Raw genomic sequence first — 12,980 nt, forward strand, 5'->3', positions numbered from 1 at the left:
TATTTGTTGAATAGTACTTCCAGCTTCCTGTGAAAAGAAACATTTCAACTCTTTCCCAACTTGAGCCATGCTCCAAATTTTAAGAAGTATACTAATTAGTCATAGAATAGTGGCAAAAAAGTAAACAAACCGTCTGTCTTAAAGATCCTTATGCATAAGTCCTTATTTTCTTTATTATTATCTTTTAATGTTATCTTACTTGATTTTAGCCCCCTTCTGGCAAACAGTCAGACAGGACTGAGTAAGGAACACTCTCACTTTTTGACGGTTTAGAAAATGATCCTTCTGAAATAGCCTGAGCCTCCCTACTTAAAGCAATCTAAACATCATGGTATAGAAAGAGATTTAATTAACAGAGGAAAGAGTGTCATAAGCCTGACATAAGCCAACTGAACACTGGAAACTCGAAATCATGCAACCCTGGGAAAGACCCTTCAGATTCAGAAAGTTTTTCAGTTTCTGCCCTAAGCTCCCCTTTTCTTCCCCAGACTGGTGACTCAGAACCATCAGCTATGTGCTTGGCTTACTCAACAACTAGAAACTTTCTGCATAGACTTGACCCTCTGGGAGAAGCCTTTTTGCAAGTTTCTTATCAGCCTGCTCATCGTGCAGCTGGAGGTGGGACTTATGAGGAACACAGGAAAATGTTTACCACCACTAGGAGCAGAAAGGAGCCCAAATCCGATTTCTTTCCTCTGAGCTTCTTCCCTGGGAGAAAATGTTCCTTCATCTAGATTAAAGACCACAGGGAACAAAGAAAGTCACAAAGATACTGAACTTAATTTCCAGTGCCACTTTTACATAAGAACTAGTAACTGGTAGCTAAATTATCTCATTCTTGCTGCTAATAAACAGTGAAGGTGCCAAAACACCAAAGCAGCACAGAAGAAATGTGGAAGAAACTAAGGGTTTCGATCATTTGTGAAAATGGGTATTCAGTCTTTGAATAATTAAAGATATCCAACTTGTAGGATATTAAAGAAATCCCTAATCTACATTTATGTTAGAGTATGTCATTACTAACCCAGATTAAAGTTTTAACATGATATCTATGAGCAACTCTACTGAAGAATTTCACTTATTGGCTGAATTACATATCAAAATAAGGGAAATGCTGAATTACAGACTTTATTTTTTGAGGCTCCAAAATCACTGCAGATGGTGACTGCAGCCATGAAATTAAAAGATGCTTACTCCTTGGAAGAAAAGTTATGAGCAACCTAGATAGCATATTCAAAAGCAGAGACATTACTTTGCCAACAAAGGTCCGTCTAGTTAAGGCTGTGGTTTTTCCAGTAGTCATGTATGGATGTGAGAGTTGAACTGTGAAGAAGGCTGAGTGCCGAAGACTTGATGCATTTGAACTGTGGTGTTGGAGAAGACTCTTGAGAGTCCCTTGGACTGCAAGGAGATCCAATCAGTCCATTCTGAAGAAGATCAGCCCTGGGATTTCTTTGGAAGGAATGATGCTAAAGCTGAAACTCCAGTACTTTGGCCACCTCATGCGAAGAGTTGACTCATTGGAAAAGACTCTGATGCTGGGAGGGATTGGGGGCAGGAGGAGAAGGGGACGACAGAGGATGAGATGGCTGGATGGCATCACTGACTCAATGGACGTGAGTCTGAGTAAACTCCGGGAGTTGGTGATGGACAGGGAGGCCTGGCGTGCTGCGATTCATGGTGTCGCAAAGAGTCGGACACGACTGAGTGACTGAACTGAACTGAACTGATACATTGAATATTTAATAAATTAATCCCCATGTTGACAGTAGGAGTTCCAGAAATAATGTCTGCTGTATGACAGGACTTAATCAATACTAGTTAATAATGACTTGAGAGCAGGTCAATGCCTGACATGTTTGCAATCCAAATTAGAAGCACTGAAGAATCATATTCAAGGTTAAATTCCTCTAAAAAGACTGCTGGTGGTTATGAATAGCTAAAGGAAAGGCAAGAAGATTGAAGCTTTCATTAGCATTTCTCCTTTAAATATGAACTTATTCAAATAAATTTTGGCCCTGATTTCTAGGTCATACTATTTTCCTTTTATATTTTTCATGTAATTGAATTGTACCAAATTGTCTTGAGGGCTCGGCGGTAGTTTTTGACTCTAAAATCCATACCCCTTCTCAGAGGAGGAAGAAGAAGAAGAGGAGGAAACAGGGAGGGGAAGGTGGGAAGAGAGAAAGAAGAGGAAAGAAGGAAAGAAAATAAAGAGTGGTGATGGAAGAGGAAGAGATAAGGGGAGAAAAAGTGGGGAAAAGGAAACGAAGGAGAGAAGGGAGAGAGAACAGGAGATACATGGGGGGACAGCAGGAGCAGAGGGGACAGCAGGAACAGGGAGGACCAGACACCCCTCATTCATTTTGATCCTAAATTTTTTATACAAGATATTTGAAAGAGAGCCCCTAGATATGTATATGGTGGGTGACGGGAGTTCCTCATTTCTGGAGAACTAAAGAAATTCTATGCAATCCTTAATTAGGACATAAATACTTGTTTCAAACTTTTAAGTATTATACAATTTCAGTACAAGTTTTTTAATAGATTTAAACTAGACTCATCATGAAGATAGGAGAAGGCGATGGCAACCCACTTCAGTACTCTTGCCTGGAAAATCCCATGGACAGAGGAGCCTGGTGGGCTGCAGTCCGTGGGGTCGCGAAGAGTCGGACACGACTGAGCAACTTCACTTTCACTTTTCACTTTCATGCATTGGAGAAGGAAACGGCAACCCACTCCAGTGTTGTTGCCTGGAGAATCCCAGGGACGGGGGAGCCTGGTGGGCTGCCGTCTATGGGGTCGCAAAGAGTCGGACACGACTGAAACGACTTCAGCAGCAGCAGCAGCATGAAGATAGTATAAACTAATGTTCTTATGTAATTAAAATTTTTTTCTCTCAAATAATTGCATGACACTTGGTAGAAGAATTTTAATGATAGGAGAGGATAAGTTGATCGTGACTTTGGAAGGTCCTGAGCAGGGGCTTTTCCAAGAATAGAGCAGACTGTTAAGAGAGGAAAGGAGATGGTAAGGAGGTTAACCACCATGGTTATTTACATCTGGCTGGATTACATCTGTTTTAGGTTTGCTGTCCTGATTGGGTCTCCTTGGGAACCTCTTTATTGATCTGATAAAGCTAATAAAGAAATACACTGGAGTAGGCTCAGATGAAGGGATTCCCACTTCGCAAGTTGGTCTGCCTGTACGTATCTTACAGAGAAGTACTGATTCAGCCACCTGAGCTGTAATTGTCTCACTCCAAGGATATTATGTTGAAAAGAGATTACTATATGAGAAGGCCTTCCATTAAGCCCTACACATCATTGGTTTGATGAAGACTGAGGAAAACAAGAATAACTCAAGTATGTTGAATATCAGTGATTTCATAGTTATAAAAAATAAAGCTTATTAATGATCTTGAAAAGATTCCATATGAACACAAACATATACATTGGTAACAATATATAAAAATATCTGCCAACATTCTTCTGACTCAGGCTATTAAATTTCATATTAAAATATGATAAAAAGATATTTATTAAATAGACCTTATAGACAAAGCTTGAAAAATGGTGAAGTATACTTAGGAAACTGTACACAAAGAACAAGCAGTTTAGAGTATTTTTTCTAAAATGATAAGAACAAAGTTAGTATGTAGTTATAACATTAGTAATTTGAAATTTAGTTGAGGACTGAGCATGTGTTAGGCACCATTCCTTCTGCTTTCAATATATTTACCATCTTATGTAATTCACACAAAACCCCTCTGCAATAAATACTGTTCTGTTACTGTAACTATTATTCTGTTTTGTAAGGATGGAATTACCAACAGAAAATTCTATGGAATGTACTGCTGTATACAAAGAGAATAGATTATGCCTGAACTTGAGGGTATCAGAGAGTTAATCTCATACATCTCAACTTGGGATATTGAAAAGTATTTAGTAGACACAAGACAATAAGGTTTATAAAGTTGGTATAAAGGGAAAGAGTATAACAAAAAAGCAAATTCTTAGGCTTCAAAATGCTGTCTGTTTGGCTTAAATAACTCTAAAATAATGAATTATATTTGTTTTGTTTGTTTTTGTAATATATTGCTAGTTGGTGTGTTAAAGAGCTTTTAAATCTCAGCAGCACAAGAAAAACGGCTTGGCTCTGGGCAGCTTCCATCTCTCAGTCGAATTGGCTAGAGAGACCTGACATCTTGGATATACTTATATTATGTTGCCACCACTTGAAACAAATACACTTTAAACATAAGTAAAATAAAATAAACCAAATGATAATATGAATAGTATTTTTGGAGCAACAGCAATGTGCTGTGCTTTGATTGGACAGAATTGAGCTTAGCATGGATCTTGTTTACACTTCTGATTTTCTTTTCATTCCTTCAAGAAGTAAAGAGCTAAAATACCAATCAATGCTCTACTAGCACTAGGCAGGTGACAGTGGGCTATTTATTTGGTTCTAAGAAATGTGGTTTAACTGTAACTGTCAGTAAAATAGGGGCCTACACATACCACAGGTGCCCACACTGGGCACTGCAGGCCACAGAAAAGCACTTAGTAGTTGTGTGTATTCAAATTTGTGAAATCTAATTCAGAACACTATTAGGCATACCATGATAAATCTTTTAAGAACTAGAGAATCTATTTGTAATGTGAAATATCTCTTGTGTTTTTAAGCCTGTGTAATGTGGTCTTACACAAGAAACTTCTGGAATGTATTGAAGCCTAAGGTTCTTTCTCAGAAAAGTTGTACGGAAAAGACATATTTTATGGTTTGAGGGGTGTTCTCTAGCTCCTTTTAGTCAAATTTATGTAACTTGTAAGCAGAAGGTGTGGTGGCAACAGATGATGAATGGTAAAGAGAAACTTCCCCAAGGACAGTCAGAACAGACCGGCCTGGGGCTCAGGTCCACTTAGGCCTTAACTGACCCAGCGCTCTTGCTTAACTCCGTGCACTCAAAGGCGTAGGCTGTTAGGCGGGTGAAACTACATATCCCAGGATGCAGTTGTCCCTCCCAAGCTGTGGGTAGCCTGCTCACTCCTCTCACTGCACTCTGGGGAGTGCAGTTTATTCCTAATCAGTAATTGCGTACACTGTCTAGGAAACCAGGGCTGTTAAGTTACAGGGATAGGCCTCTCGCGAAGAGTCGGACACGACTGAGCGACTTTCTTTTTGAGTGGAGAAGGCAATGGCACCCCACTCCAGTACTCTTGCCTGGAAAATCCCATGGACAGAGGAGCCTGGTGGGCTGCAGGCTGCAGTCCATGGGGTCGCGAAGAGTCGGACACGACTGAGCGACTTCACTTTCACTTTTCACTTTCACGCATTGGAGAAGGAAACGGCAACCCACTCCAGTGTTGTTGCCTGGAGAATCCCAGGGACGGGGGAGCCTGGTGGGCTGCCGTCTATGGGGTCGCACAGACTCGGACACGACTGACGCGACTTAGCAGCTGCAGCAGCCTCTCTATTGGCCCCGCCCTTCCATTGACCCCGCCCCTCCATTGACCCCGCTCCAGGTTGCTTAGGAGATGAGAGACGCGGAATCTTGGACTGTGTCAGCACAGGGAACAGGATAGGTACAGAGAGAAATCCTTCGAGGTCTGTATCAGGGCCGCCATGGATAGCTCTGACAGTTCCTGCCAGGAATGGTGCAGCCATGGACAATACTTGTTGGAACTCGGACCCACGGACTTAATGGAGCGCAAGGGCTCCCTAACCCTCCGCTCCCATCACAAGAAATACTCGAAGCCAGTATTGGTGCATTCCTGGTGAGCGAGCTCTCTTCGGGTTCCTAGGTGCTGGGAGATGGAGAAGAAGGGAAGGGATGGGGGACGGAGGAGGAAAGGAGAGTAAGAGACAGAGGACGAGGGTGAAGAGCATGAAATAAACAGAAAAGAATAAGAAAAGAGGAAAAGAAGAGCAGATAAAGAAAAACATCATTCAAGAGAGAGAAATCAGAAGAGAGAAAAGAAAGGGAAACAGATTTTCAAAGGAGAAATGGAGAGTGTAGGATTGAGAGTTTGGGCAGGGCAGACGAGAGGTAGAAGAGGCCTCCCAGAGCAGCTCCCTAGCACACACGGAGACCTGCTGCCACCAGACCCTGTCTGCCAGAGGTCACAGATCACCCACACAGAGAGTGGAGGTGGAGGATATCTGCAGAGGCCAGGGAATCATGACAGAGTCTGTTAGGAGACCAAGACACAGGAGGAGATGTCTGTTCAGAGGATGGCCTCAGGACTGCCATTTCTTGGGGGCAGTGAAACACAATGAATGATTTGAAAGAGGTCCCTAAAATATTCCCTGTGTCCCCCACTGGGTAAACCAGCAAACATACTTTATTTGACATGCATTGTGTTTACATTTTTTCTTTTAAATTAATTCACCACATTTAAAACCAGAAGATTTCACATGGAAATAGAGGATTGTGTCTTCTTTTGAAAAGATGAAAGCCTAGGCAACAAAGAATTTTTTTCTTTCTGGCAACTATGAATGTACTGGGGAGTTGAACACTGGCTACTGTTTAAGATGAGTCTACTCCTTTCTTTGGTAATTTTGACTTCTTGCCTGACCTCAGGAAACATTTACTTCCCTGCATTAAGTTTTGGGCTTGGAATTCACTTAGAGATTCTGCTGTTTATTAACTATGACAGTGCCCAGTAGAAAAACATGACACATATAATTGGAAGGAAAAAATGAGGCCTTTTAGAGCATTTAGAATTCTGTCCTTTGGGTCAATTTTCCTGGCTGTATTGTTGAGAATTATTGTTTCTGGATTATTTGGAATATTCTGGTAAAGAGGAAGATCTGAAGTGAAATTTCATATCTTGTCCTCTTTATACTTTCACTTTTGAAAGAAAATAATTTTGACTCTAGCCCAGGGCTAAACTTTCCTTGATCCCTTCATTCATGTAATGTATGTGACTCCTGTTGTTTCTGTTTTGCAAATTTTTATAGCCTACTCCCTTTCCCATGAGCTTTCTCCCTTACTTTTACTTCTTATCCCTAAAACCAACTGTTTGAACTCACTATGACAGGTTATATTAATTTGAAATCAAAACCTACACTGGGAAGTAGAAAAATCCTCTTTAGCCTCATAGAAGTGTTACACCACAGGCCTCAGGCAAAACACTTAACTCTTCCATGATTTTGTTACTCCATAAGGATTTAGGTCATAAAGTAAATCACTGCCAGAAATTGTTGTTAAGGAGAAAGGCATTTTTCAAGTGGACAGTGCTTCTGCTCCCTTCTGTATCTCTTTTGCTTTGAAGATTTTGCTTGTGGTCATCACAGACATCAGTAACAAAACACAGAAAAATATGTATGAGAAAGAGGATGAGGATCTTGGTGGGAGAAAAGGGTGGTGTAACTGAAAGTCATTCTGATCACTGCTGGAACTGTAGAGAGTTCTCATGTTGTTGGTTTTAGAAAGAAGGTTTGGGAGCAGGAAGAAATAAATTCAACCCAACAAATATTTTTATGTCATGGACTTTGCTATGTGTTGGAGATACAGAGATGGATAAAGTGGTTCAATGAGATAATTTATATAAAGCATTTAATACCATGCCTGTGCATATAAGGAGTCAATCATACATAGTAACTAATATTTATTTAGCATAATATAATGATTAAAAGCTTGGATTTTAGGTTTCAATACCAGTTCTGCACCTTGTGATATGGTAAGTGACATGACTGTTCCAGGCCTCTGTAAAATGGGGTTGATAGTATTATTACAAGATTAAACAAGGTATTATATGTGAAGCATCTTTTGACAGATAGCCTAGCAGGTAAACACAGTAAAGATTATATACATGTATTAGGACATGATCATTGACCTCAATGAATTTCATTGGCCAATAAAGTAGAATGTCAATAAATTCAGTATAATTAGATTTGTGCAAAATAGAGATGAGTGTAAGAGGCAAATGTAATAGGAGGGGGTGGTTAGTGTGCATATGGTTTTCTGAGCAAGGTTTAGAAGGAAGAATAGGGGTTCTATAGGTACACAAAAGAGAATAGACTAGCGCAATGTAATAGGAAGAAGCAGTGTCAGAGGGAAATAGAAGAGGTTCTCTCTAGTTGGTAAATACAGTTGATCTCATTCCTTGTAGATTCTGTATTTGCAAATTCCTTGCAAAAATTTATATGTAACCCCAGTCATTACTTGCAGTGCTTTCATGGTCATTTATGGACATGTGCTGAGAGGCAAAAAATTTGAATCATCCCACACACATAGTCTCAGTTGATGTCAGATACTCTGCCTTCTTGTTTTAGCTCCTCTTCCTGTAAACAAGTATTTTTTTCACAGTCTACTTAGTGCCATGTTTTTTGCATTTTTGTAAATTTTGTTGGTGATATTATTGTTCAGGTGGCCCCCAAACATAGTGCTGAAGTGCTGTCTAATGTTCCTAAGTGCAAGAAGGCCGTTATGTGCCTCATGAAGAAAGTATGTGTGTTATATAAACTTCATTCGGACTTGAGTTACAATGCTATTGGCTGTAATTTCAATGTTAGTGAGTCAACAATATATATTAAACAAGATGTGTTTAAACCAGGGACACACATAAAACTGGGTCATGTATTGATTAGTTGATGAAAATGTGACCTGAGGCTCATGGGAACCTAATCCTCTATTTCCCCTAGGAACAATGATTCAGTATATTCTAATTGTTTGTGACTCTTTAGAACATAACAGCCTCAAATAATGAGAATCAGTTGTCAAATCTGAGAAACATTCGCATTTCTCTGAGCTGGCTGTGCTGCTGGCATCCTTGTTTTCCTTCCATATCCATTCACCAAGATCTTTCCTAAAAAAAAACTATATAAAGTTCAAATTGTATAAATTTCTAGATGAATAAGTGTCATTGACCATTTTGTTTTTGTGTATTCTGGTCATCACTGTTTGCTTTCTTTTGACTTATTTTGTTATATATTAAAACTTTTATTGAATTTTTAAAAGACTTTTATTGAATTTTAACCTTATGTTAGTGATTAATTGATGAACAGCTACTATCTAAAATATACCATTTGAGGGTACGTCAATAGTGGTTCAGTGGTTAAGACTCCATGCTTCCACTGCAGGGGCCACAGGTTTAATCCCTGGTCAGGGAACTAAGATTCTGCATGTTTCATGGTGTGGCATAAAATAAAACATAAAATAAAATAATCATTTGGTGGCCTCTCAGTTGAGTAGTTGATCAACTAAGGGACTGTGCCTATAGGTTTGCAAAATATAATCCAACTGGGAGAAATTCTGAGGTACCTCTCAATAAACATTTAAGTGATTCCTGTGTTCCTTTTTATGCAGAATGTAATGCAAGTCTGTTTGACTTCACTACACATTAAAAACAGTTGTGTATAATAGACATGATAAGCTGAAATACCCAGAATGGTTGTTAAAAGTGTTTCTGGTCCATTACTGGATAAGAAATTGTATAGGAGCCTTGTCTTCTTGCAGTTGGAGTGGTGAATAGAGAGGCATATCACTTGCATTATACCTTGATGCTTCTGAAGAGAAAGATTTTTTCTAGAAATTATCTTTCTCTATTCATTCCTGTAACATTTATGGACCTATATCATCAGATGTTTCCATTGGAAATTATGAGTTGAGGGGAAGTTTCCTCTTGGGATATCTTCCCACTCATTGGAATAATTAAATACTAAGAACCAGGACAATTAGATTTGCCCTTAATAAATTCTCTAGTGTGAGGCTATTTCTTATTTATTTATTTATTATACTTATCTCTTTTTCCTTGGCCAAATTGACATATGGTAATAAGTGATGGGAGAAGGCAATGGCAACCCACTCCAGTACTCTTGCCTGGGGAATCCCATGGCCAGAGGAGCCTGGTGGGCTACATTCCATGGGGTCCTGAAGAGTCAGTCGTGACTGAGTGACTTCGCTTTCACTTTTCACTTTCATGCATTGGAGAAGGAAATGGCAACCCACTCCAGTGTTCTTGCCTGGAGAATCCCGGGGACGGAGGAGCCTGGTGGGCTGCCATCTATGGGGTCGCATGGAGTTGGACAGGACTGACGCAATTTAGCAGCAGCAGCAGCAGTAAGTGATGAGCCAAAAAAATTCACTCAAGTCTCCATGGAGACAGTTCATGCTCTGGTCTCCATGGTGACATTTAAAGAGTTTTAAGGACTCACTCAGGTTAATTTTATATATTTGTAATTTCAATTACTTCTCTCTCCTGCCTGAGTCCTAAATTAAAGGGTATTTTACTCTCCTGCCCCACCACCCCCATTATAGGAAGAAAACAGAAAGAGAAAGGGGAGAAAGGAAGAAAAATTAAAATGTGGTGATAATTGTAGGGTAGGGAATTTTATAGTTTTAAAATTTTTTACAGAAAATCATTTGGGCAGGGGAAAGAAATTAAAGAACTTTCTATGATGCTCTTCAGACTTATATTCTATTGTGCTGTTTGAACAAGGAGTTCATATGAATTCAAGGTACTTCACATTGAGAGGAGAATCCAGTTTCAAGGCACTAGGATATCATTAGTATGATAATTAGAAAATAGAGATAAATTTTCTAATGTGCTGTATGTTCTTCTTACATTTAATCAGCAGTTTTCTCGTGGACTAACTTGGAAGTCTTTAGAGTCCTTTGCACTGCTAAGGACCAAGCTAGAGTTAAACAGATCTTCTCTATCCATCAATCCCATCTTCTCACATCTCTGGTACACACTCAGGATAAAAAGGCAAAGAAAATAAAGAAAGTTCTTTAGTAACCACATATTGCAGCCTGCCTCTGTTGAAATCCATAAATGCTTCCTCTTCCAGCAAGCCTCCGTTCTTTTACTTTAACAACTTAGACCCTCAGTCAAAAGCTTTTAACTCTTCTTTTGTGCATTTTAAATGTTTGGTTATATGGAGAGGAAAGAGAAGTGAATTTAAAGAGCTTTTTTGGTCAGTAATGAGAAGTGAGAAGAGCAAGCCTCAGGGTAAATTATAAGAACACAGTTGGTGCTCAAATAATGTTTATCAAAGAAGTGAACAAATGAGCAGATAGAAAGGACACACACACAAACACAAAAGGCATTGCAGGCTGGGGGCCTCTATTTTATATTTTAAAAAGGCCCTAAGGTAAAGGACCATAGGAAAATGCAAATCCATAATAAATCCAGAGCTGATTTTCACAGTCCTGACCCTTAAAATTTTTTTTAATTAAATTATACATAGTTGATTTACAATATTGTGTTAATTTCTGCTGTACAGAAAAGTGACTCAGTTTTACATATATATTTTTTTCAAATTCTTTTCCATTATGATTTATTACATGATATTGAATATAGTTCCCTGTGCTATACAGTAGGACCTTGTTGGTTGTCTATCTTGTATATAATAGTTTGTATTTAGCTAATCCCAAATTCCCAATCCTTCTTTCCCCCCAGCGCCCTCCCCCTTGGCAACCACAAGTCTGTACTCTGTGAATCTGTTTCATAGAAATGTTCATTTGTGTCCTATTTTAGATTCCATATATAAGTGATAGTATGTGGTTTTAATCTTTGTCTTCCTGACTTAATTGGTTTGGCATAATAAATCTCTAAGTCCATCTGTGTTTCTGCACGTGCACAGCCGTGATCCTGATACAGCAGGATGACATTGAAGCGTGTTTGGTCACTTCCGTAGAGGTAAGATTAGAGGATTATAAAACATTAGGCTTTCATTAGAATGGTAAAGAATTTAAAAATGGGAGCTAAACATGTACTCTTCCTAGATGTAGTACACGAATTACCAGGAGTGTACTGTTAATGACAGGTACATGAATAATGGGTACTTAGGAAATTTTTAGTTAGTATAGGGACAAATGATAATCACATTTTAAAGAGGCATTCTAATTTCTTAACTCATACTTAAAAAAAAAATTTGACTGCGCTGGGTCTTCATTGCAGGGTGCAGGCCTTCTCTTGTGGTGGTGCAAGGACATCTCTAGTTGCAATACATGGGCTTCTCTTGTAGGGCACAGATTCTAGAGTGCACAAGCTCAGTAGTTGTGCCTTAACTCGGGCTTTAAAAAACATTTCAAGTTATAATAGTGTGTGACTGTTTAAGATGATGTGATAGTATAGATGGGGAAACAGTGGAAACAGTGTCAGACTTTATTTTGGGGGGCTCCAAAATCACTGCAGATGGTGACTGCAGCCATGAAATTAAAAGACACTTACTCCTTGGAAGGAAAGTTATGACCAACCTAGATAGCATATTCAAAAGCAGAGATATTACTTTGCCAACAAAGGTCCAGCTAGTCAAGGCTACGGTTTTTCCTGTGGTCACGTATGGATGTGAGAGTTGGACTGTGAAGAAAGCCGAGCGCCGAAGAATTGATGCTTTTGAACTGTGGTGTTGGAGGAGCCTCTTGAGAGTCCCTTGGACTGCAAGGAGAGCCAACCAGTCCATTCTTAAGGAGACCAGTCCTGGGTGTTCTTTGGAAGGAATGATGCTAAAGCTGAAACTCCAATACTCTGGCCAACTCATGCAAAGAGTTAACTCATTGGAAAAGACTGATGCTGGGAGGGATTGGGGGCAGGAGGAGAAGGGGATGACAGAGGATGAGATGGCTGGATGGCATCACTGACTCGATGGACGTGAGTCTGGGTGAACTCCGGGAGTTGGTGATGGACAGGGAGGCCTGGCATGCTGCGATTCATGGTGTCGCAAAGAGTCGGACACGACTGAACGACTGAACTGAACTGAACTGATAGTAGATCAATGACGTGGAAATATATTTACTATCTAGTTGGTAGCAGAATTAGAAATTTTCATGTAAACAGATACATATATAAAATTTGTTTTCTTAAACTGATCCTCAAGGTTTTTCAACTGTTGGTTACTAGAGAAAAATTCAAACATGCCAATTAAAGGATTTCTCTATCTCTGAGTTTAAACAAACAGTTTGTTTTAGATTAAAATAGTCTCTTTCAGAACAGTGCCCAATCTTCTGAGTCCTACCTCCTCCACCC

At 39.5% G+C, this 12,980-nt stretch overlaps 1 protein-coding gene across 1 annotated transcript in view; it reads left to right on the top strand.

The window, feature by feature from the left end:
• Window positions 1-5,628: 5,628 nt before the first annotated feature.
• The window catches only part of CFAP95 (cilia and flagella associated protein 95), an 89,010-nt gene continuing 81,658 nt past the window's right edge, over window positions 5,629-12,980 (top strand). The window contains exon 1 of the mRNA XM_052645354.1: window positions 5,629-5,780. Coding sequence (XP_052501314.1) covers window positions 5,629-5,780 — 152 coding nt within the window. The remainder of the gene's footprint in view (window positions 5,781-12,980) is intronic.

Source organism: Budorcas taxicolor, chromosome 8 (assembly GCF_023091745.1).
Source record: "Budorcas taxicolor isolate Tak-1 chromosome 8, Takin1.1, whole genome shotgun sequence".
Taxonomy (NCBI): domain Eukaryota; kingdom Metazoa; phylum Chordata; class Mammalia; order Artiodactyla; family Bovidae; genus Budorcas; species Budorcas taxicolor.